At 44.8% G+C, this 26,800-nt stretch overlaps 1 protein-coding gene across 1 annotated transcript in view; it reads left to right on the top strand.

Moving 5' to 3' along the window:
- Positions 1-26,800, top strand: part of LOC147659113 (membrane-bound transcription factor site-1 protease-like) — a gene marked incomplete at its 5' end in the record, with an annotated part of 181,947 nt that overhangs the window by 21,865 nt on the left and 133,282 nt on the right. Inside the window, 3 exons of the mRNA XM_086951966.1 lie at positions 5,887-5,954; positions 15,078-15,180; positions 16,737-16,888. Coding sequence (XP_086808092.1) covers positions 5,887-5,954; positions 15,078-15,180; positions 16,737-16,888 — 323 coding nt within the window. The remainder of the gene's footprint in view (positions 1-5,886; positions 5,955-15,077; positions 15,181-16,736; positions 16,889-26,800) is intronic.

The raw sequence follows: 26,800 nt of genomic DNA, 5'->3' as shown, positions 1-26,800 counted from the left end.
TACAGCCTAATGTAATATATATATTTTTTAAATCACAAATAAGTGAAATAAAAAAATGGCCTTGGGTTAGCCCTCTTTCATTCATCTCTTCATCTGTCATTCACATTTTACTTCTGCCCACCACAGCCTACGTCATGGAGCTGTGGATCAGCCCACTTTATTCACTGGAAGTCTTGCTCAGAATGACAGCATTTCCATGTGCACATATCCGACCATAAAAAAGTGCAGTTGAGTGCCAGGGCTTTGTGCCAATACTTTTTTACTGTGTAAATGTTTATTTGTTATAATTGTTTTGAATCTTTCTCAAGGTTAAAGCCTCTTTGAAGTAGTGTGGCTCACTGGTTAGAGGCGGCAGACCCGAGAGCAGAGGACGGCCCGGGACCAGGGTTCGATTCCCGACGCGGCAGGTTTCTGGACCAGGGTCAGCGGACTCGATAATTCTCTCGTCTCGGTGCCCACTCTGATCAGCGATCACACTCGGCAACTCTGGGCACTAGCTTGCCTCATCTTCACTAACGGCCCCACCAGACCGCCGGGGATGCCTGGTCTCACCCTGGAGATACCCATTAAGGGACCATCTCTCAGGGAAGCCAGGAAGGGTTTCGCAGCGGTCGAAGCGCGGAGGTACCCCTTCGGGAGTGATTCCAGCGCTATATAAGCACACAATTAATTAATTAAAAAAATGTAAATGTAGTAGTATTTGTATAGCGCACCGAATCCACCCCCGAAGGGGTATCTCAGGCGCTTGTACGCATACCGCTGTGGAACCCTTCCTGGCTTTTCCCTGTGAAGTGCCCACTCCTGGGCACCCCCAAGGTGAAGCCAGGCATCCTAGCGTTGTTGGGGCCGTTGTGGAGAGTAAGCAAGCTATTGCCCAGAGTTGCAGAGTGGGACCCATGAATAGAAGAGGCACCGAGGCGAGAATTATCAGGTCAGCGGACAATGTGCCCAAGACCCGCCGAGGCGGGAATTGAACCCTGGTCCCGGGCTAGACCTCTGCATCAGGGTCTGCCGCTCTAACCATTGAGCCACACTTCTCCACTTTCGCCTGCCATCAGTGCTTTAAATGGAAAGACATTTCTAATGAGAGAGTCATGACTGACATCCGGGCCTCCAGGACGGACCAGACGGAGATGGTGATCCCAAGTTAATAGAAACCAAGCCGTAGCATTGATATTAAGGAATTTACCTACCTGGAAGGCAACAAATCTAGGGTTCCAAAAGATGCCTTTCCATCATAACAGTTGTTCTCTGCCATACTAGTGGTGTACAGAAGGCACCAGCAGGAAGTTGAACATGCGCGAGTACCCTGAAGCACTCCACGTCTCAAGAGAGAACAAGGACAAAACCGCATTGTTAGAAAGAGGAAAGCAAAACCCAGTTAATAAACTGCAGGAGTGTAGTTGGCACCAAACTGAATGACATGATGTAAATGAGCTTCTATTTCACATTCCCGTCCTTAATTTGCTTCAAGATATTTGTTTTTATAAAAGCAGCATTTCTTTTTCTGCAGACCACTCACCTAAACAGCACACTGTGCTTAATTTTCCCTGTTACTCCCATCACTAGGTCGTAAAAATAACTTGTTCTTGAGCAAGGGATTAAAAAGAAAGCTAGATCCACATTATGTACATGAAGAGAGTAGTAAGGGTTTTAAATACAATTTAGCATCTCCACTGTAAAATATTTTGCTCAACCCTTATTACAGATCTACGGTGGTCCAGTATCCGATTTTCCGAGCTAGAATGCGGGTACAAAGGAAACATCAATGCATGGATAAAACCAGTAGGCTATTGCTTATGGTATTTGTAGGAAATCAGGATCTCTAGTTGGCAGTGACTTACGACCTGTCCAAGTAGGGATCCTTATTCAAGTCAGGGTAAGGGGGTTACACAGCTAAGATAACCCCTCTCACCCCCTTGCTATCTTGTCACGAGAAGTCAGGCTTATCTCCGATGCATTGTGTAAAAGCATTTGTACAAAACACATAGTAACACAGTGTAAACACTACAAATGGAAACCACACCAATTTACAAAAATAACCAATTTACAAAAATAACCAATATGTATGGGAATAAAGCAATAGAAATCCAACATACACAAGTAAAGAGATGACTTAAAAAAAAATTCTAAATAATTCAGTCCATAGCAAACTATGGATGCGTCGCTTTTATCACAAAGTACCTGGTAATGCTTCAAAATCGAAGACAAATCAAGCATTTGCATAGCCAATAGGTCTCGCCTTTGGGACATTATACGTGTTTAGCTATGCAACACTTGATGCTGTTGCACCAAGGATATTGTGCTGGATAACTAAACACTTATAAAGTCCCAAAGGCGAGACCTATTGGCTATGCCAATGCTTGTTTTTTTATGCTGCGAAGTATGGATTCATCTTTGAAGCTCTCCAATCACCGAGGGGAAGAATAGTAAACTGGATTTCGTCGAGGAATACTGAGAAGATCCTCACCATGAGGAAGTAAGGGATATTTTCCCAGAGATTCCACGAGTTACACTGCAAAAAAAATCGAAGTCTGTGGAACTTGGGTCGAGTGAAGGGTGGAGAATGTGTGAACAGGGTGTTCCTTGCCCTGCGTGAGATGGAGAACACACCTTTCAGTTTCTGTCCGGAGTGCCACTATAAGTTTTTCCAGAGGGACAACCACCAAGTGTGCAACCGCTGCCTTCTGAGAGACCACAAGATCAACACCTGCGAGCGTGCGCAGAGTTCAAACCCAAAACAAGGAAGGCATGAGAAAAACAAAGGAAGGCACACTACGCCATGCAGGCACATAAGGCAACAACTTCACTCCGAGATCTTGGACTATCTAGAAAAGAAGAAGATAACGCTGCTGTAGAAGCTTAAGGAGAGGCTCTTACATTGAAAAAGTGAGCATCGATGTCGAAAGGCCGCAAAAGAGACTGAAGCAGAAGCGCACAGGCTGAAAAAGATGGGAGCTTTGGACTCTAGACCAGATAAGACTACCCGGCACGAAAATCTCTCCGACCAAAACAAGTTGCGGCAGAAAGATCGCCTTGGGTTCCCTGCAAAAGATACCATTGGTGAAATAGCTTCAGAGATAACACTGGCGTTTAAAGAAGATCGAGGTTGAGAGAAAGACCAGAAGACGACAGACCAGTCAACAGCAGCCAAAATCTTGACTCCGAAGAAGAAATAGGTGACTAAATCATCGTAGAGGAACACACCCTCGAAATAGAGTGCAGGAAAGGACACCTCAAAGACGAAATGGCTGCAATCCTTCAAAGAAAGAAGCAATTTGATTTCTCCCTCCTAGGATTTCGAATCCGGTTGAAACATTTAAAGGAAGTCACTGAGGAGGAGAAAGACTCGGGACCTGGAACCCCTTTGATGTCAGAACCACAAGAAGAAGAGGAATAAGAACTCTTCTATGACTAGGAGGACCCAGCTGAACAGGGCCGGTACCAGGATGTCTGTAGGCGCCAATTAAGATGCCATTGCCTTTCTCTTCAGATTCTTCATTGTTTGGATGAGGTGGTAGTGGTTTCATGGTTAGAGCTCAGAAAGTCATTGTGCTGCATCTCCTGAGGAGAACATACTCCACAGAAGTAGTTCAGTTTTGTTGCAGAATTTCTGAGAGAACATTTCCATATACAGTGACAGCAGAACTGCAACATTATCCATGAGCTAGGTGAAAGTGGGGTTCGGAAGCAACTTGCAGGTTGGGGGTGAAGAGTAGAGTAAACATGCAAAAGAGAAGGAGGTTGTGGATGGGTGGAAGCAAAACATGGAGTGTGGGGTTGGGGAAGAGAATCAATGGGTGAGAGAGGAGGTTGGCTTGGTGGGGGAAGCAACACAGGGTGGGTGTGGGAAGGAGAAGGAACATGAGACAGCAGCTTGTGTCGTTTGTAACAAGACAGCCTTGCTGTCTGGTAGGCTCAACCTATAATAGTGGTTCTGGACATTTATTAGGCCAGGAAAAGTCCAGACACAATTTCAGCTTCATCTGCAATTGTATCCTACAACACCTAAAACCTCTACTCTTTCTTTACTGATATCCAATTAACTTTGTCTCTGGTCAACAGATACTAAATAGCTATATGTAATTTTCATTCTCAGTGCAGGCAAGGTGAGCAATTTCTCTTATGTACCTCATTCAAATATTACCTGTTTCTCTTCTTCCCAGGCACCATGAACTTTCCACTTCCAATCCTGAGTTTGTTCTGGCTGTCTGCCTCTTGCACCACCACAACCCTTTGCAGTCATTTTCGTATCCACAGAACATAGCCCATCAAGACTTGCCTGTGGCCAAGAATGTGATGAGTGCTGTAGTCACCCAAAACCTGACTATTCTTACTTTATCCTCGTCTTCCACTCTTCACCTCTATCAAAGTAACTTGACTTGATAACTTACCCAAATAATAATATTGCATAATCTATCTTCCCACCAGTTGGGATAGCTCACAGCCCATATCTTGCATATTCACTATAATATTAAAATCTGTGCATGAGAACCTTGCACCCTTCAAAATCGACACCACTTTCAGAACTCTTTACAGAAATGGAAAATCTTCTTCTAGCACTCTTCCACTTCAACACCTTCCTGCTTGGCATAAGATCCACCACCATCCTCTGGTCATTCACATCCATCTTTATACTGCAATTGCACCATATTAGAGATGCTGTTAGCTATCCGATCCCAGGATAGAAGACAGTGAGTGTGCGTCCTAAATGTGTTATAAGACCATGTCTAAACAGAAACTGAATGCACTATATGGGTCTTCTAAAAATGAAAAGGACAAACTCTGACCTACATTTTCTGACTGTTCTAGATTGAGCAACGTTTTGATTAAAATTATCAGTGGTTCAATTTGATCTTGAATACGGATAAGAAGAATAGATTGGATAAGCCGTATATAGGAAAATTAGAAGCATTATAAATACTGATCAATAAAGTTGTAATGAGACCTAGTAGGAGTATGGGGGGAATGGTTAAGGAATCAATACTGATAGCTAGTTATTAAAACATATTGCTTAATAGAAGAAAAAAAACATATTTTTCTAGGACTAAGAAGATAATTCATTGAAGCATCTGGATCATCTGTTTTCTATTATATGAAGGGTTATGTCTCAAATGGCTTGTGACTTTGTCACCCCCTTTTTTTCCTCCAATGTATAGAGGTTTAGAAAGACAAAATAGTGATTCGCTCTCTGCCATTTGTTTGTGCGATATTAAACTCAATTGAATTTAAGAGGGACGAGAAATATTTGATATTTGTTGTGTGAAATCCTATTTTCCACATTGCCTTTACTTAACTAATGCAAGAGCTTGGATAACATTGATTGTATATTTGGTGTGTTTGCTCTGCTTCGAAAAAAAATCACTACTGACAGTTGTTTAACAACTAGCTTTCTGAAGTTTGGTGTTCTTGTCTTCGAGATGGAGGGTCACCAGGTGTCAGATGCTTGTAGAATGTGGGCTGCTCGCCGATATTCCGACAAGTAGTTTCTACAGGATGTGGAGTCTGACATTCTAATTAATAATGTAGTTATCTTAATTTAAGGTGACTGTGTGCTTCCCAGAGAGATGGCTTATAACTTCTATTTTGCTCTACCACATACTTTCCTCCTCCAGAGCTTTGCATGCCTGCCTAAAGATGTGAATTTGGCCTACAGCCATCTCAGGAAAACTTATTTTGCCAATAAGATGCCTTGTTTATGCAGAGGGAAACTGCTGTTGCTGTAAATTCGTGTTTGGGTGAAGTTGTGTAGACCCTGCCTTTACTTCAGCTTATAACTGCTAGAAAACAAAAGCTCTGAAATAGCAGCAGAAAAATTTCCGAAAGGCATGAATTAGATCCTTATTTCACTTACTAATGATAACGTGATTATTTTATTACCTGCAGGTGTGGGAGCTGACTGCTAACAATGTCATCATGGTGTCTGCCATTGGCAACGATGGTCCATTATATGGGTAAGAAGTATTCTTTCAATTATGCATGGAAAGAGCGTTTGTTTTGAAGTTTGTAACAATCTAGACATCCCTGAATTATTTATACACATAAATGCAGTGCACTTGTAAGACCATTGCAAAAGATTAGAACGCCCATATTTTATGCTGAAGTGACATTAGGTGGAACAATATAATTTTATTTTGTTCTTTTGAGTTTGTTTTATTTATTTTTTATAATTCCTATGTAACAGCCCAATCGTATTACACTAAAAATTCAGTGTCTGTGACATTGTACTCTTAATTTGGTAGCAATGTGCACCTTTTTTTTCAAAATGTTTGTCAAAGCGTATTCTCATTGAAGTGTCCGCTTGAATTTGTTTCTGTCTGAGCAGTGCCCTTTTAAAATCCTGTGGCCATCTTATCGATTATCACCCTCTAATAAGCAAAAGCAACAGTGAAATCTGTTCACACCAAGATCACGATCAAGCCTTGTTCTTATTTTCTCCTGCCTGATGCAAAATCTGCTTTAGCAACATTATAAATTGAATTAACTGTTTATTAAATATTTACATGACATTTGAATTTATTATGCTTAAAATGCCCAGGAATGACGTTGGGAGCTTCTTATTAGGATGATAGTTTTGCAGAACGAATAGTGATCTGCAATGGAAACGTTTGAGAAAATGTACTTCTGTTTTGAGAACTTTTTAGCATTATGATATGGATAATTTAGGATGCTGTTACACATTTATATTTTCTATTTAATAAGCTATTTAAAATGTCCATGAACTGAAAATAAATTGTTTATCGTGATCTCAAAAAGAAATTTTCAATATCTTTAGTTCCATTGCATAGTTATTATTTGACTTATTACTTGGTGCTGTCGTAGCATTTGCTATGCATAATGATTCATGAATTTGCTCACTTGTAATCAAGTTAGCTCAATTGGTTGGCGCTCCTTGCAAGAACTTCTAAAAAAGTTTGTTAATTGGGTAAAAATAGTACTATGAAATAGGGTAGTCAACTGTTCATTATTCTGCATTTTCGTATATGTTTGCATTAAAAAACACATCATTTAGATGATTGTAAATTGCTCTGCTCGGGTATATGCTTGAGCCCTGTAAAGGTGCATTAGACATTCTGTACTGATGTTTCTGTGCGCCTTTCTATGTAGAATGTCAAGGTTTGTTACATCAGTAAGTACCGTTGATAGTCCGAATTCAGAGAGGTCAAACAGCAGCTGTTGGTGGTTTACCTGCCAGCTGATAACTTGTGATTTGCATTATTCCGTCAAATTGTTCGTTGCATGGTGTGCATAGACGAGGAACATATGAACGAGTCCGGGCGAATACAACTCTCACCTGAGTCCAGTCCTTCTTTGTCTAGGGTTGGTCGATTTGACTTGGGTAGGAGTAACATTATTTGATTAGCATAATTTACAGAAGCAAGCAGACCAACGACAAGATGGTAATGGATCAACAAGTTACACCTCATATATTGAGCTATTCAGTGGGCATATTTTTTAGGCAAGAACCACAGTATATGTGTGATAGGTCAAATATTGGTGCCACTCTGGGTAATATCACACCCTACCTTCTGAGGTGGTTTTACAAAGGGAACCTTTGTATTTACCAGTTTACGAGAGATGTACCCCGGTACGCCACATTAACATATATTAAATCCGTTATCGACAATATTTCGTCTTCATAAAGAAAGGTTTAATTATTTTTACAGGTGTAAACCAACAGAAAGAAAGAAAGTTGATGTACAGAAATAAAGTACTGTTTCGTTGTAAACTTTTCTTTAACAGTTTCTAGCAATTCAGTTTGTGAACAAGATACAATTGTTACAGGTTGTTGTTTTCCAATTCCGTTCAAAGTAAATATGTTCAATGATGATGGAGAACAGTCGACACGTGTTTCATCACATGTGACTTTTTAAAGGCTTCGAAAGTATTACTTCGACGGCGACCGATTTACAGACCGCTTTACTGGGACGGTCCGTTCTTCAATGCAATTATAACAAATCCAAATTCAATCCTTGTGGACATTACTGAATGAGTGGGGCTGACACGCTTCAACTATTATTGAGTGCGTACTTACGATACTTCAAAACTACTTAGAAGAATTATACTTTTGTGATACTATTACTGCTTAAACTCATTTTAATAACTTTTATCAAGAAGTTTTTTGGACGACTTCAATCTTCCACTGCATTACACGCCACATTGGCAACGTTTTGCTACACCGAAACGACTGTCTTGAAGCCTTGGAAAAAGTCACATCTGTGACGAAAAATGTGGCGGCTGTTCTCCATCATCACTGAACATATTTACTTAGAACGGAATTGGAAAACAACAAAATGTAATAATTGAATCTTGTTCACAAACAGCATTGCAAGAAACTGTTAAAGAAAATTTTACAACAAAACAGTTATTTATTTCTGTACACCAACTCTTTCTTTCTGTTGGTTTACACCTGTGAAAATAATTAAACTTATCTTTATGAAGACAAAATATTGCTGATAACAGATTTTATATGTAAATGTGGAATACCGGGGACATCGTTCGTAAACTTATAATTTACAAAAGACAGGGTTCAAAGGTAAAGAAGATGAAAGGAATTTTTTTTCAAAAAGAAACCCCAAACACAATGTTACTTAAAGTGACAGGAACAACTTTTCAGAAGTCTTTAATTTCTTACTATGTATTGGAGTTATAAAGAAAGTATGTTGAAAAGTTTAGTCTAAATTCTAATTGAAGCTTAAGAATCACATGGGCTGGGGGAGGAGCTTCGCGGGCAACCAAGATGGCTGCGTAAGCTCGGAGCTCCGTGGACCGTCCGACCCACCGCAAATATCCTGCCCGATATCCTGATCCACGTCGGTGGAACCTCATTGCTGGTGGTCTACTGAGGCGGGGACTGCCTTCAGCTTCCAAATCGGTGATTCCTGTGCAGAGATACGTCGAGCTGAACTCCGCGCCGAGACGGCGCCATTGTCCCTCCGGATTTCGCCACTTCGCATGATTGGGATGCGTAGCGGCTGCCTGCTGTCCCTACTAGCAGAGTGATAGTGTCTCCAGCCTGAGCCTTCTGCACCCTGGGTTCTGCCTCCTCGGCCCTGCCTGTCCGTCGCTGCGGACCCGGGCTTGAGTGGCGTCTTGCCTTTGTTCCTCGGACCCATCATGGCGGGCAGAGGCGACTCGGACAGGACAGCGACCAAAGGTGGTCGAGGCAAGTCGCAAACACAACTGAATCGCATTGAGCGCTATGTGAACCTAAAATCGCCGCCTACATCGGGAGCCGTGTCTAAGGGCCCCCCTCCGACGAGCTCGCCGGATGGGTCAGACCCTACCCTTGGGGACATCATGGGTGCCATCACGAGTCACCGGGCCGATATGCAACAACGACTCGATACTCTGGATCACAAGGTCGATTCAATGGCCGTTGATATTACTCTTATAAGGGCCGACTTGGGCAAGACCAACGAGCGTGTGAAGGCGCTGGATATTAAGACCTCCAGCCTCACCTCTGATGTGACCGAGCTACAGACCGAGGTCCGCAACCTGCGGATGACTGCAGACCTATTCTCGAGGCGGCTGGAGGACTTTGAAGGGCGAGCCAGGCGGCAGAACGTCCGCATAGTCGGCGTACCGGAGTGGTCCGAGGAGGCTGCTACGGATCTGTTTGTTGAGGAATTGATCAAAACCCACCTAGCGCCCACTGGACTGAGTAACTTTTTCTCGGTGGAACGAGCCCATCGAGTGCCTGGTGGCCCGCCAAAGTCAGGATTGGCACCGCGACCGATTGTGGCGCGCCTCCTCAACTTCAGAGACCGGGACGTGATCCTGCAAGCTTCTAGATCGCAGGGGCCACTCCACTACCAGAATGCGGAGGTGCACTTCTACCCTGATTTCACTAGGATGGTACAGCGCCAACGTCAGAGCTATGCGGGAGTGAAGAGGCGACTCAGGGAAATGGGTTACAAGTACTCTATGATGTTCCCCGCTAAACTTCGTGTTGAACATAAGGGCCGTGCCCTCTTCTTTGACTTTCCCGATAACGTCAGTGAATGGTTGGACACAGTTTCTCCTCGGCGAGATGAACAGTATGATCAAGATGGAGGTGCCTCTGGTGGTGCGGAGCGGCAAGACTGAGCGTTGGGCATGGGACATCCACGCCTTACATGACTGCCTAAGTTGGTATCTGCCACTTGACTTGACTCTCCTGTTGCTTACATGGTGGGTGGCGGGACGTGTTCATGGTGCCTCCTTACTCCTCTGGAGTCTTTTCGTAGATAGTTAATGGGGCGACAGGCACACTGCTGGTTGGGAGGGCTTTTTAGTCTGATGCAGGGGTGCAGGGTGGGGGGTATGTTGGGACGAGTTACCTTGTTTGTTGGTTTTTTCTATCTTTCTATCTGGCAATGGGTCGATTATGCTCCTGAACTTTGTATGTTATCGGTGTCTTCTGGGACTGGGTGGGGCGGGCTGCGGGGTGATGGGGGGTAAAAAGCTAAGAATTCTCAGTTGGAATGTTAACGGGTTGGGTGACCGAGTTAAAAGAGGGGTGGTAATACAATTGATTAAACGTCACATGCCTGATGTCGTCCTCCTTCAAGAAACACACTTGGTGGGACATTCATGTAAAGCTTTGAATCGTAAAGGTTACAAAATGGTGGCCCATTCGGGGTTCTCTTCCGGCTCCCGGGGGGCGGGTATCCTTGTGCGCGCGTCCCTTCCCCTAGAGATAGATGTCACCTTGATTGATGACAGGGGGCGTTACGCCGCCGTGGCGGGCAGATGGGAAGGGCGTTCCCTTTCGTTGCTTTCTGTATATGTCCCCCCGGGGTTGCAATCCAGTACTTTTCAGGACCTTGGTGGTGCCATTTTGTCTATGCCGGTTGGCCTGTTAATAGTGGGGGGTGACCTCAATTCGGTTTTCTCTGGTTCCCTCGACCGCCAGCCACCCCGTGACCTCCGCAGCTCGCAGATGTGGCTGCCCTCCTTTCTCGAGTCCATGGGCCTTGTTGATGGCTGGCGTCTTCTCCACCCGACGGACCGCCATTTTTCCTTTCTTTCGGGCGTGCATGGGAGCCTCTCCCGCATTGACTATGTTCTTACACTGGCATCGCACGCGTCGGCCGTCTCTGAGGCCCGCTATCTAGCGCGAGGCATCTCTGACCACTCACCCCTGTGGGTCTCCTTCGACTTTGGCGTGGCCTTGTCGGAGCGGCCGGCGGCGATTAGCCCGTGGTACTTCCGCAACAACAAGACGCGCTCCCTGTTGGCCAAGGCCATTGATCTCTATTTTGCCGAAAATGTGGGCTCGGTCGGGTCGGCCGTTACCCTGTGGGAGGCCTTTAAAACGGTGCTCAGAGGCGAGGCCCAAGCGCTCATTGCGGAGGCCCGACGGGCTAGGGATGCCGACTTGCTGAGTATTGAGGAAGAGGTCTTGCGACTTGAGTCCCAACTGGGTCCCGAGCCAGACCTCTCGGTCCTGCATTCCCTCTCATTGAAGCAAGCGGAGTACCACGACCTGGCCACTAATGCCGCACTCACTCTGGCTAAAGAACAGCAGGGCCGTATTTATGATGTGGGAGACAAGGCCGGGAAATTACTGGCTTGGTTGGACAGAAAGGAGATGGCCAGCCGAGTGGTGCCCGAATTGCTAGGGGACGATGGTGTAGTTCTCACGGACCCGAGCGCCATTGTCGAGTCCTTTGCTGGCTACTTTCGTGAGGTCTATGACTCTAAGTCGGACTTTTCTGAGGCGGACTCGTCGGCCTTCCTTTCTGGCATAGAACTTCCCCGCCTTTCCGATGAAGAAAGCGCGGATTTAGATAGGGAGGTTACCGCTGACGAGATTGCCTTGGCGATCCGGTCACTGCGCGCTGGTAAGGCCTCGGGACCTAACGGCATCCCGGTCGAACTGTACAAAATTCGGCCGGAGGTGGTGTCTCCGCATCTGCGGAAAATGTTTTTGGAGTCCTTTGAAAAGGGCTGTCTCCCCCTGGATCAAAGGCTGGCCACCATCGTGGTCATCCACAAGGAGGGTAAGCCACGGGACGTTTGCCGATCGTACCGTCCCATCTCTCTCCTTAACGTGGAACCCAAGGTCCTTGCCAAACTACTCGCCAATCGACTGATAGGTGTCATTGGCGACCTCGTGCATCCCGACCAGTCGGGCTTCATCCCCCATCGTAACACCGCCCTCAACCTGCGTCGCCTTCACGGCGTTATGGCTAGAGCCCACACCCTTACGGAGCCAGCTATCCATGCGTCTCTTGACGCCACGATGGCCTTCGACTCCCTCGAATGGCCGTATCTCTGGGCAGTGTTGTCCAAACTCGGGTTTGGGCCGGTCTTTGTAAGCTGGGTGAAGCTGCTATACACTGAGCCGCTGGCTAACGTCACGGTCAATGGCCGCCTATCGGCGTCATTCCCCCTACATCGGGGTACCAGGCAGGGCTGCCCCCTGTCGCCCCTACTTTTCGCCCTGGCCCTTGAGCCGCTCGCGGCCCTGCTGCGTTCGCATCCGGACTTACACGGTATTACTTGGGCCCCTGGCTTTGAAGACAGGGTTTCCTTGTACGCTGATGACATCCTGCTTTATTTAACCTCCCCTTGTAAGTTCCTCATTGTGGCCTGTGACGTACTTAGGCTTTTCGGACGCTACTCTGGCCTGATAATAAATTGGGCCAAGTCGTCCCTGTACGTCCTTCAGGGGGATACCCCACGGCTTCCCAGGGGCTGGGCATTTACATTTCGGGCAACCCAAGGAAGCGGTACGACCATAATTTGCTCCCTCCCCTCCAGCGTCTACGGCGTGATGTGGACAGCTGGCGTAAGCTCCCGCTCTCTCTTCTTGGCCGTGCGGCGTTGTTCAAGATGGTGTCCCTGCCCAGGTTCTTATATGCCTTACAGAACGCCCAGGATCCGGTTCCGGCGCGCTATTTCCGTGAGCTTGAAGGTCTCCTGCGGACCCTTCTATGGGACGGGCGACCTCGTGTTGCTATTTACAAACTCACACTTCCATGGTATGACGGCGGCATCGCTCTTCCGGATGTACGCCGCTACTATTGGTCCTCGCAACTTGCCGCCCTTAACCATGGGTTCTACGGTCCTGTAGATAGCCCCGGATAGATGGCTTTTGGTCGATGGCAACTATTATCGGGCCCTGTATTCGAGGTCCTTTGATCGACGGATGTCGGGTCCTACGCGGACGGCGGTTCACATTTGGCGGACGATTACCAAGGCACAGGGCTGGCAGGGCAAGCTGACCAGATTCACCCCTCTGTTTGATTCGGATATTCTGGGTAGACTGTGGCACACCAAGGGTTTTGACAAGTGGGACCTCATTGGCATCAGCAGAGTCGAGGACATGCTTTCCAGAGGCACTATTAAGACCTTCCCCCAGCTGCAAACCGAATACCAGCTGGGCACTGCAGAGTTTTTCCGCTACGCCCAGCTGAGGCATGCGCTACTCTCGGCCACACCGCCGGACGGCGTCATTCCTGAGAGCTCCCCCCTGGAGGATAGAATATTGGATGGGCACATGCCTGACAGCGCGATCTCCCTTTCATACAAGAAACTGATAAATGTGCGCACAGATCTTCTCCTTGGTTTGCGGGATCAGTGGGTGGCGGATGGTCTAGAACTTGATGACGAGGACTGGCAGTGCGCAGTTTCCTCCCCTAAGGAGGTTGCAATCTCCTCTCGCCTCCGCCTGGTGCAGTTCAAGATCTTGCACCGGGTGTATGTGACAGGTCCCCGATTGGTGCGCATGGGATATTCGCCTGACGGACTCTGCCGTAGAGGCTGCGGAGCCCCCGCCACATTCCTCCACATCCTCTGGGAATGCCCCGCAATAGCCTCCTACTGGAGGAGGGTGCACCGTATTATGGGGGAAGTCACTGGTGTGATCGCCCATGCGGAAGCTCGGAGGTGTCTCCTTAACGTGTGGGAGCCTTCCGACCACCACGTGGCACAGACTAGGTGGGTGACCCTGGGGAACATGGTGGCCAAACGTGACATTGCGCAGAAATGGGGTGCGTCCACGCCCCCCCTGGCGGTACAATGGAAAGCCAATATGGATTGGTGTATGTTTAGGGAGAAAACGGTCTACGTGGCAAGAGGGAGACCTCGCACCTGGAATAAAGTATGGGGGGCCTGGAACGCATATAGAGGAGACGTGTGTTTGCCACCTGAACCTGTCTCACTGGATGAACACTTGTCGCCTTGACCTGTAACTTCAACTGAGCTTTAATATACTGTGCACTCCTGTTGTCTCCCCCCCTCCTTCCCATTCTACATCCTCTCCTTGATGGTTGGTTCCCCTACCTTCCTCCCCTGCCCGTCCCTGACACCCTGACTCTCTCTGGACTCTATTGCCGTCTTTTCGCGCCCTCGGGCGCTCTTTATGTTAAGTTCTCGGTTAAATATAAAATTGACCTTCAATGATTATGCGCTGATCTTCTTGCACTAAATGCTCTCCTGTTACCCATGCTGCCTTGCCTCCGGGATGTCAGGCTAAATAGCTGTGTGCTCTGTTTTTAATAAAGGTTTTCAAAAATTAAAAAAAAAAAAAAAAGAATCACATGGGCTGCCGTCTTTATATTGACACAGTAATTACGCACAAAAGTACTACAAGTTTTAGTTAGTCCCATCCCTTCCTCTGCCTGCTTCAAAATCAACTCTCCTATCCTAAACTTTATGGATGGTAGGTGGTTGGAGTGATGGCTGGGAGGTCTCTGTGTGTTTGTTCTGTGTATGAGTACACAGAGCGAGAGACAGTCCGTGTTAAGCAGTAGAACCCAAGCATTCAATTTTCATGCAAGTACTAGTGGTCTTGCCACACAGGTTTACTTAGAAAAACAACTTCAGAATGAACACACTTCCGTGTTCAATAGGCAAGCCTTTTCGTTTTTAATGCTTGTTCCTTGATGGGAAACCAACATTGCTCACCATTGGGCCAAGAGCAATTAATATATGATGTGTCCAGTAAGCAGAAACTGAGCAAAACTGTTAACTGGTGTAAAAATGAACCAACCTATTTTAGAAGTGTTGTGTGAAATAGATTTAGCAAGAGTGGCATACTGGACCACTTGGTGTTTCTCTGACATTTATCAAACTTATTGTTTTAGTACTCTCAACAACCCTGCTGACCAGATGGATGTGATTGGAGTTGGTGGCATAGACTTTGAAGATAATATAGCACGCTTCTCCTCTCGAGGGATGACAACGTGGGTAAGTTTTGTGTCCAGCGCTTCACACCTCTAGTCCATCCATGCTTGAGATTCAGGTGATGCTGAACTTACCAGTCCCAGGAACAACCTCTCGGAAGTTAGTCCCTTCGATCTCACCTGCATTTCAGGGCAGTGTGGATCTGAAAATGTAGAAGCATATATGGGTTTGTTTATTTTATATTATTTGGAGGGTACTGCAGTGAGGCCACTTAGTGGCGCAGCAGTAAGAATGGGCTTGAAATAGACGTTGAACAAACACATTACTAGAATGCTAGTATTCCAGTCCCATGCATACTTGGAACAAGAAAGGGTGTGCTTAGGTGGATTTTATTACAATTATGTACATTCGCATTGTTATGAGGTGCACTTTTCGGCCTCGGTGCAAGCTATTGGTGAGGACTTTGTTGCACTATTTTTGTAAGACTTTTTCTGATCTTGAGATATTTTGCTCTAAGGTCAGGGCTCTTATGTTGGATAAGCTGATGTAGAAGGTTGCTACAACTGTGATCTTCCTCCTTTGTAATCTACCATCAAGTTTGTCTGACTGCACCCCTTTCACTTAATTACCGTCTTGTTTTAAGAGGCACAGGGTGTTAAGGTGATCTTCATTTTAAGAGACACATTTTGGTATGCAGAAATATAAGTGGGTGGGCCACTTTCAGAAAACGATTTTAAAAGTTTGTGTCAAAATTGTAAACTTCCAACTGTGATCTGTCTTGTTTAAACAGTAAATATAGCATGGGAAAAACCTTCCCGGGTGTGGGGGGGATCGTAGTAGTAGTAATAGTAGTAGAAGACAAGAGAAAATTCATACATTTATTTATTTACAAAGTTTTATATAAGGCGAACAAGATCCCGAAGGATATCAGAGCGCTTTACAATAAGTTGGTGGAGAGGACAACATGAAATATACACAGCAATTGTGGAAAGAAAGAAGAAAAAAAATAATAAACTGTAAGGAAAGGTACACATAAAAGGTACAATATTAAGCAGACAATATGGTCCGTGACTGTTGGTTGTACTATGGAGCTATGAACCAAGAGATAGCCACCTTATGAGTACCACAACCCCTTATGGTAGGAATTTGCTCATTAAGAATCTTTTGACTTCCAGTTTGAAAGCCGTCGTCGAGACGAGTCTGCGTACTTCCGGAGGAAGAGAGTTCCATATTTTAGGGGCAGCACCAGAGAAGGCTCTGTGACAAGTTCTGTTTTTGCTAAGGATGATAGGTTTCAGGAGGAGAGTAGAGGCGCTTCTGGAAGCCCTCACCCCGCAAGATAATTTAAGTTTTTGCGCTAGATAAGTGGGAGTATTGTAGTGCAGGGCTTTGTGCGTCAAGATTGCAATCCTTAGCTGGATTCGTGCTTCAAAGGGTAGCCAGTTGAGCGATTTAAGGACTGGGAGATGAGCTCATTTTGTTTGAAGCCTGTAATCAGTTTTGCTGCAGAGTTCAGCGAGGCCCTAAGTGGAGCCAAGGCGTATTTAGGAAGGCCATAAATTTAACAATAATGTCACTCTTGCTGTTGGCAGTTTATATATGTGACTGGTTTCTTTTAGGAACTTCCTGGGGGCTATGGTCGGATGAAGCCTGACATTGTCACCTATGGGTCGGGTGTCAGAGGTTCTGGCATGAAGGACGGTTGCCGCTCTCTCTCTGGGACCAGTGTGGCGTCTCCTGTTGTGGCTGGTGCTGTCACTTTGCTAGTCAGGTGAGCAATGACTATGTAGATCTACTGTAGGTTGTGAACCGGGCTTCCTGTGATTCACTTCCTGATTAATTTGAAGACTAGAATCACAAGGTTAAAGTGTTTGTTTACTCAGAGGGTAGGCTGCTTGAAGGGTATTCGCATTCAAGGTACTGAAGTATATGGAAGTCTATAAATATTTATATATTTCACATTTTCTTGCTTTTTTGAAAATTAACAATAATAATTGCATATTCTGTTCGTGTTAAACTGTGAAAAATATAGGTTTTTAACTAGTGTCCATGTGAACTTTTCTGTTCACATACACTTATGCCATGGTCTGTTATGCACACAAAAGACAGATCATGCATCCCTTTTATTTGTAATGGTCTGATCATTTAGATTTTAAATCTGTTCATTTGTCCAAGTTAGTAATCATCAGACCCATAAAACTGTGCTTAATTGGCATCTATTACTGTTCAACAATCCTTGACACCATCAAATTTGCACAGAATGGCCAACTTTAATTTTTTTATTGTATCTTTAGGTTTATTCAATTTTCCGAGTACTATCTATACATGTTTCTCTCTGCAGCAGTTTATCTCTCTTGGGACTGTGCTAACAAAATGGAGAGGCTTGATTCGTATTGGTGTCACATACTTTAACTTTGGGGGGTTCAAAGGCACTCTCTCACTCTTTTTACTCTGTTTTGTCTTTCTCTCTTTGTGTTTTTAAGTATCTCTCCTTTTAGTTTTTATCTAGTATTATCTATATGTGCACAGGCTATGCTGGCTGACTTATTATTCTCTGGAAGGTGTGCTCTCTGTTAATGTTTTTCCTTTTTGGCAGACACTATTGGGAGAAGAGTGCTTATGTTGTCATTCCTTTTGGACGGATTGCATTTCCTTATTACTTTTTGTGCAAAAAGCTTCTGATTATTACTTTTCTTGCACCAAGTTCCTGGTTAGAGCTACCATCCTTCTTTTCAACTTGGATCAACAACCTGATTGAGTGAATGCCTTGTTAAAGGCCCAGAATTACTTTTATTCTTTCCTGAAGTTGTTTGATTATCTTCAGTGCCTGCGGGAGACGAATAGTTTATCCTGCAGGTGTTTTTTGGTTCTCTGTAGCTTCACACCAAATATCAGCCTTTTCCCCAATTTATTTAGACAACGATTACTATCTACAGAAATCATTTGGAAGACCCAATAGCATGCAAGTGACCCTTAAATGCTTACTCATTTACCAATTAAGATAAATTGTTAAATATATTGAAGTCTGCCTGTGATCATGGGCCTAGGGGTTTGTCACCAATCTGGTCACCTACCTGGAACTCCCAGTGGAATAACTAAAGTTTTTTTTTCTGATGAATACTTATAATGCAAATTCCTTACCTTTTGAATCTTCCCCAGACATATGACTGGATCGGGAAAATTCTACAATTTCACCATCAGACCAATACATGGCACACTAGTCCTCTGTCATGACTCTGTCCCACCTCCAGATTTGACAATACGGAGTGGCTTAGAGGGTCCAAACCAGCATGCGAATGACCATTCCTCTTTTTCCATATCATCAAGTTAATCCATAGCTCCGCTCCTAATGTTTTTAGAGGTTTTATTGAATTAAGATATCACTGGAAAGTGTGCAGGGATGTTGTCACCTCAAATTGACAGATTGTAAGCTCTGCCACACATGGAGGAAATGTAATTTGGTCATGGACCCCCATGTTTTATGCTTTTGGTAATCGCAACTCTTAGTCCTGAGACATACGCTCCCTGATGCACACAAAGGCCATCATAGAGCAGGAAGTCAAGCTGTATAAAAGGATGTGTCAGTTCAAGTCGTAAGGTTATTCTCTGTCACATTCTCAATTTTCAGGTCAGCACAGGTCAAAGTACGAAGACCTGTCCAAATGAAAACTTGTTAAAGCATGGTTTGTCACCCCCTGGACTGCTATTGCTATCGGTAGAAGTTGCATAGTTGGTGATCAAAGGGCTCAACTTGTCATTTACACCCTAATCGGAGTTAATACCTGCCATACAACTGATGTGCCCCAAGTTCCCCGGATCATTTTGAGTACCCAGCAGAATAAGGCCTTCAATGAGGCCAGGCTGCAAATCTTTAAAATGGTTCTGTCTCTTTTTTTTTTTTATTGTTATAAATTTTTATTGAAGTACTTGACATTCTACATCATAGCGAATGATACACAATGGACAATAAGGCTTTAACATAACCCATGTAACGAAACAAATAGTGCAGGCATCAGATACAAAACTTTACTTGTCTTAATCTACTAACAATCATATCCACTAATCAAAATATAATTCCCATATTTTTGAAAATTTTCTCAGCCCCCCGATCCTTTGTGCATATACATGTTCACTTTTCCTGACTCTTAAGTTTTTTGCAGCCACTCATCTACGGTAGGAACCATCTCTGACCTCCAATGCTGGAGTAACAATGATCTTGCCACTGCAATTACGATGTAAACAAGTTTAGCTAATGGTTCAGACAATTTAAGTTCTGGATCAAAACCAAATAATATTAAATTAACGTAGCAGGGAACCACAATCTTTAGATAAATTTGAAGCAAGGCAATAATTTCCTGCCAGAATATCCTAATTTTAGGACAGTGGACCATTATATGGGACCAATTAGCCAGATCCTGTTGTCTACATCTAAAACAAGTAGATGGAGTGTTAAAATACATTTTAGAAATGACCGCTGGAGTACGATATAGGAGCCATTTACTAAAGAAAAGCATTCTTCGCCAATTGGCGCCTCTCAAAACACTAAAATTAAATGTATTTAAAGTTTTCCAGGTGTTAGTAGTCGACTCAGAATTTTCGTGTTTCTGCCATTTCCTAATTGCTCAACTTAAGTCTCCCTCCCTACTTTGCGCTAAGCAGAGTCTCCACTCTCCGAGATTCTTAGAGCGTGAGTGCAAAAAAAGATCATTGGTCAGTTGAGTAGATTGACCGATCTGTGTTAGATCAATTTGCCCCAGGGATTTATGGATCAAGTTATACGAGCCTATCAACAGAAAATTCCCCTGGATTAAACTTGCCATCTCATTCAAAGTTATCCATGATCCATTTTTCACAAAGTTCATCAACGTTAAAAACCCTGCTCGTTCCCAGTTGGCAACAGTTTCAGACCCAATTTTGAGACCTATAAAGGAAAAAGCGCTGCTTAGTGAAGTTGTTAAATTCAAGGGAGAGAGTGAATATCTTTTAAGCATGGCGCCACGTTTAAAAAAAAACCAAATCAGGACCTTGTAACGAACACATTTGGGTGATCTAAGGATCATTTTGAGTACCCAGCAGAATAAGGCCTTCAATGAGGCCAGGCTGCAAATCTTTAAAATGGTGCTGTCTCATTCTGGTGCAACTGTGGCCTCCAGCTAAGCTCTGGCAGGAGGGGCCTTCACCGGTGCCAAATTACTCTGTTTAACCTCAGCCAAGTCATTTGCTGCCACCAGGCTACAGCTCCATACCTTGTCAGTTGTTCTTGGTGTAGTCCAGTTTTGGAATCTGTCTTCACTCTACCAGCAGATTCATTGTGGTCTTCGTGAGACTTTGCCCTGTGGCACAGTATGAAATCACTGAGGTGCAGCCTGTGTTTGAGGATGAATCAACTCCCGCTCATCTGCCCTAAAGCCACAATGACAGGCTGATTGGAGGCTATTATAGGTCGTGACATGTGTATTATGCAAGGCTCAAACATGTCCTACAATGGGGAGGATGTTGAGGAGGCTGACAACCTACTCCCATCTCATTATGTTGATCTTAAAAATGCCAGCACCTGGGACTGACTTGAATGTGTCCATGTTATCCCCTATTGAGGAAAGTTCCTCCTTCATGCTGGTGGTCCTTAACCTCTTCGCCGCTAATGACAAGGGTAACTCGTCATGGAGTTTCCATTGATTTCAATGGAAATTACATTGAAGCACCAGAAGGACCATAGCATCCAAGTGGATATGGCTGTGGACTTACAATTTCACACATTGGATATGAAGGCAAACCCGTTGACTCAAAGTTTGTACACCAGGCTGCCAACATCTGAGCTGTTGCTACTGTTTAGCGAGATCCTAACTGAGATCCTTATGACTGTACAGTCCAGACCTCCTTTTGTTTGCCACCTGTGAGCCCCCCATTGCTCAGCCCCTCAGGTTGGTTCCGTGGTACATATCCTTCCTCACACAGCACCAGTTCATGAATATATTGTATGCAGGCCTCGATGACCAAGTTGAACTTTAATGCCTTGGATAGGGAATCCAAAAAGATTCATACTTTGGGCAAAAGAGTTTTTCATCTGTCACTGTAGTTGTACATGTCTTGAATGGTGTGGATCCCAGGAACACTGTTGCCTGTTTGCTGCCTGCTTTGTTCCTTGCTGCTGGGGGCTCCTGTTCCCAGAAACCCCACTGGCCAGGAAAGAGCCGGCCTTGCTGTCACGCGCTTAAAAGCGCGCACCGCCACCGGCGACGCGGGTCCCAGGAACGCTGTTGCCTGTTTGCTTCCTGTTTTGTTCCTTGCTGCTGGGGGACTCCTGCTCCCAAGCAGCACCGCTGGCCAGGGAGGAGCCGACCTTGCTTTCATGCGCTTAAAAGCGCGCAACTCCACCCACGATGCGGGCGGCACCCGGGCCAAGGGAGGGCCCGTCCTAGCCCGTCACTGCCAGGAAGTGGCAGGGCTGGGGCACCCCCTTTTCGCTTCGCGTCCCAGTGTGGTCCTAAGTTAGGTCGAGAAACTTAAGGTACTGTTCTGTTGCATGATTGCATCTTAGTACTATTAACTGTGTTTGCCCTGGGACTCGTGGACTTTCGGATCTTTTACAGGGCATAATACACTCCCCTACCTTCTACCATCTAAGTAGTTTATCACTAGCATTTGTGTTACCAAGGCTTTCGGAGCCTAGGAGAAGTGTGATTCCCAGGTCTGACACGACCTTTCAGCCATCCTAGTTTAGCCATTGTTAGTATAACTGAACCCAAGACAAATGGGGAAACTGAAGATACTGGAAGAGAGTGGGGAGGGGAGTGAGTGGGGGCTAGACGTGACACCAGGAAGAAGGCAAAAAAACACGGAAATCTGCTGCAAACAATTGTGTCATGGACCGAATAGACACTCTTATCAGTGAATGCGAGGTCATTTTAGAATCAACTCCCCTGAAACACGTAAATAGCAGCAATAAAACTAACCAAAAAGAGAACTTTTCGGAGAAGCATGTGAAGCCTGCTATTGCAGACATGTTTTGTAAGCCTAGCAAGAAATAAATATCTAATACAAACAATGGGGTGCAGGAACTTAGTGCTACCCTACCAACTGTAATTGAGCATGGTGAGTTTCCCCCAGATGTAGATAAAGTAGCCCATATAGATCCAATAGTTATCTGCACAAATAGATTTCAACCACTCGGAGACTTGCAAAGGCAGTATAGGGAAGAAGAGGATTGCCTAGGGCTAGTACAAACTTAAACGATTCCAATCCCACATGAAAAAGCTACTGTCCCAGGCTCGCGTTTAGAATGGCAAATTATGTCCCAAGAAGTTACTACACTGAGAGTCGAGGTGCGGGCTAAGAAGCGTACATTAGAGGAGATACTAACAATGGTTAAATCTTTAGTATCTGAGGTAGCGCCACAGGGAAAGACTCTTTGGGCCTCCCGATCATCTCGGGTCTAACCGCAATTAAGCAGTGAGAGGGGCAAATTTAAACCAAAAATCAGTCCCAGCCATGAAGAGCTCCAATGTGGCAATCTCTTCAATGGCGAGGCGCTCTGCCCCCACTGCAACCAACAATAGTATTATATCATATAGTAAGAAAATTGAGAGAGACCCCTTAACACACCAGGGGAATAGGGTACTTGTAAATAGTGAAATCAGAAAATTCCCTTGGCGAAAATGCTGAGAAATTGAGCCCAAATGTTAGTAATGGACACTAATGCTAATCAATCCTAAACAAAACATTTTTGTTTATAAAATATTTGAAATTTATTTCTATGTTAAAAACAAAGCCTGTACACATTTAAAAACAAATTATAATTCCATAAACACCCTATACAATATCATCAGTCACAGTTCATCTAAAATTCCTCTACAGTTCGCAAGTTCTCATGCTACACCTGGTATCCGCATTTTCACCAAGGGAATTTTCTGATTTCATTGATTATATCATATAGTACACTAACAGGCATGATGAATCACCGGCCCCTTGGATGTAAAACCTACCCATATGGGGGCTCATCGAACTCAGGATCTAGAATGGGGCCCAGTAGAGTGCAAACTTAACTCGCCTAATCCCTTTAAAATTTACATGGCAAATGTCCCAAAATTTGATCATAATGGCGGCATCGAGAATAGGGACTCTCTAACTAATACAGCTATTCATTGGATAAGGCACGTTAGAGGTTGCCGTTCGGTGATTAGGGATGACATTACAGCTGCGCATGGGATTTCCTCTTCTAGTCACTCTTATGATTGTATTGAACTCACAATGAAAAGTATAGACCTTGTTGAGAACCTTTTCACTTTGGAGTTCCGTACTAGCCCCCCGGAGAACTCAAAAATCCAATTTAGACGCCCCCCCTTCCAGTTACGATATCATGGTCACCCAGAGACCCACCCAGATTGCAGGGATGTTCTACACTTGAGAATTATGACTGACTAGGGCTAAAGGAAATACCCAGGCCATTTATAGGGTCTAGAAGTACATCTACTAAGGAGGCACCTATAAAGTGGGTACCGTTCCCCAAGAAGGCTCTGTTTCCATCTTCTCAAGTAGAAGGTGTACCGGGAACGGTTATTTTACCAGTTCAAAAAGGTACAATGCTCCAGACCCTAGACCTTCTTTGGTCTGAAAGTAGAATTCTGAGCTGGAATATTGCAAGGCTTAGTACAAAGATGGACTCACATGGCATGTATTTATAGAGGCATATGGTATATGCCTCTTTCAAGAAACTTGGACCGAATCATCCCAGTCTTGTGTTGGGTATTTTAATTATTCTGTAGCAGTAAATAAGGGAGCAAAAGGGAGGCCATCGGGAGGACAAACTATATGGGTGTGTCAAGAGCTTGAGGCTGATATTCAGGTTCTCCCAACACAGAGCCAAGACATACAGGCCATCAAATTGACCACGCGTGATCAATTAATAATAGATATATATAACATCTATGTTAGGGGAACAAGAGGGAAAAGGGAGAGAATTTTAGCGGCTCTCGAGGACCTCATTGACATGCAATCAGGTGTTTCTAATATACTAAGAGCGGGGGACTTTAATATAATGTTTGAACCCCTTACTACGGAAGGTGGCTACTGGACAGAATTAGATAATAGTAAATGGGGTGTTCCATCGCTAGAGTTAAATCCCAAAAGGAAATGGTCAGATGTGGTCATTCAAATAAACAATATCTGTATGGAACAAGGCTTACAGTCTTTAAATGGGCGTACTAAATCAGATAGACATGGAGCTAATACCTTTAACAATGGCTATTACGCTAGCAGAATAGATTATGTTCTTGTGAGCCTGGGTCTATGGCATCTGCTGGTGGACGTGAAGCTAGAAAGTGACCATAACCCACTGTGCGGAACCTTGGATTTGAACACGTCAAATGACGTGTTCTCACTCTAGGAATAGGCACCACCTAGGTGAGGTTGTTTCAACTAACGATTTAAGGCGGCTCAAATGGGTAAGGCTAATAGAGTTGCCCGCCTTACTAGATAATGTCCTTCAGAGCATGGATCATGCCACAAAAGAATTAGAAGCCAGTGTAGAGGAAAAAAGAGATCTAGCAAATACAATAGGTATACAGAATACTTTTTTAAAACTCATACGCACCTATTTCTTCAAGCAGGGAAAGAATCCCAGGGCACCCATTTCGAAGGAGGGGCAATGGTATAACGCAGATTGTCGGGAGGCACGCCAGGCCCTAGGGGAAGCCTTCAAAGGGGGTGACCCCATAAAGGTCCGCGAAGCGAGGATATTTTTTAGGGGTACCCAGTCAAAAGCCAAGAAACGATGGGATGACAAAAGATGGCAGGAATTAAGGGACGCTTGTGCCATTAAAAACCCCAAACAATTCTGGAACGTTTATAAATGGTTTATCTGCGGACAGGCTGAGCGTCCCCAAAATCACGTATCAATCTGACTGGGTGAATTATTTCAAACCCAATATGCCTCAACCCTACCCAAAGAAGAGGGGGAAATTACAAGTGCACTATATCAGAATGAAACATTTACTAAGGCTGAGGTAGAGACCACACTTAAATCTGTATTGGTCGAAAAGCCACCAGGGCCAGATGGCATACCAGGGGACATCTTTTGATACGATAAAGACGGATGGTGCCAGTACATTCTTTTGTTGTCGAATGCCATCGCCCAAGGAGCCCCTATAACCGACTCTTGGAAGAGTGCAGAGATCATTCCTGTTTTCAAGAAAGGGGACAAATCAAGTCTGGGGAACTACAGGCCTATCAGCCTAATTGATTCTCTCCAGAAAATAATTGGGAGGTTGGTGCTTAATAGAGTGCAGGAATGGATTGAGGAGTTTGAGGTTCTGTCCCCCCTGCAAGCTGGGTTTCGTGCGTTCCTTAGCACCATTGACCAGGTGTTTCGATTTGTTTTGATACACTGGAAGATTGTGACACTAGCAAAGGGAAGCCTCTATGCCGCCTTTGTAGATCTTAAGGCGGCATTTGACCTCGTCCCCCGCACAAAGTTATGGCTAACCTTACAAGAGTTAGGGCACCCACTTGAGCTCTTGACTTTGATTGTTAGATTACATGAGGATAACCGTGCACAAATTAGATGGGGTGGGCAGGGGGAAGTTACTGAATTATTCCCAGTAGAAAGAGGCGTGAGACAAGGCTGCGTTATGGCCCCTACGCTATTGTCACTATACATTAATGGGATAGTTGATTACATGAGTGCAACGCCATCTGATGCACCCACATTAGCTGGTGATAAAGTGCCTATATTGATGTTTGCCGATGACCCATTGATTCTGTCCAAGACCCTTAGCGGGCTTCAGAAAGCCCTCAAAACGTTAGAGGGTTTTTGCTTGCAGAGTGGTTTGGAGGTCAATGTGTCAAAGACAAAGCTAATGGCATTTAATGCACATACGGCCTACAAGGGGGGCATTTGTATGAATGATAGGCCATTAGAATTGGTTAAGGAGTTCACCTATTTAAAGGTGAACTTCCAAGATAATATGAAGTGGGACCATCCGGTGGAATTAGCTTCCCTCAAACACAGGCAGATATCAGGGATCCTGCACCAAGAATATAATCTATCGCACACCAAGCCCATTAGCCCAGTTTTAGAAATGTATAACTCTAAAGCTGTTAGTGGCTCAGAACTTTGGGGTGGGGGGTGGGGGGGAGAACCTTGTAACCCTTACCTCTTTGAAAAATAGGTTTCTAAGAAATATTACTAGACTGCCACAGAGCAGCCCAACTAGCCCACTATTAATGGACCTAGGGAAAAAAACGATTGCAGCAGTAGCCAAACTTCGCCCCCTCCTTCATTGGAGTAGACTCTGGACTACACCAGAGCTCGGGGGCTATCCGAAAGGTTCCTTAGAAATAATAAGGGCTGATGTCTCACATCACCGTTAGACCGTAAATTGTATTTCCAGTTTAGGGTGGGCTCACTCCCAGTGAGATCATTTACTGTAAAATGGAGCACTCAAGCAGTATCTATATGCCCGGGATATAGGTCCTGTAACAAATCCTTGCCCCACCTCCTTTTTAGGGCTCGCTGCGAAAAGCGCGCTCTCGCAGAGAGAACTATAGCTGTCGGCTCAGCCGACAGTGAGTGGAAAGTGGAAACAAGACCTGGCCGCGCACAGCGTTTTCCCATAGGATAACATTGCGCGCGTGACCTTGTGCTGCTTTCTGCATCGCAGAAAGAATCTGATTGCGTCGCGCGCCT

Source organism: Lissotriton vulgaris, unplaced genomic scaffold, assembly GCF_964263255.1.
Source record: "Lissotriton vulgaris unplaced genomic scaffold, aLisVul1.2 SCAFFOLD_3064, whole genome shotgun sequence".
Taxonomy (NCBI): domain Eukaryota; kingdom Metazoa; phylum Chordata; class Amphibia; order Caudata; family Salamandridae; genus Lissotriton; species Lissotriton vulgaris.
This window is presented reverse-complemented; position numbering and strand designations above follow the sequence as displayed.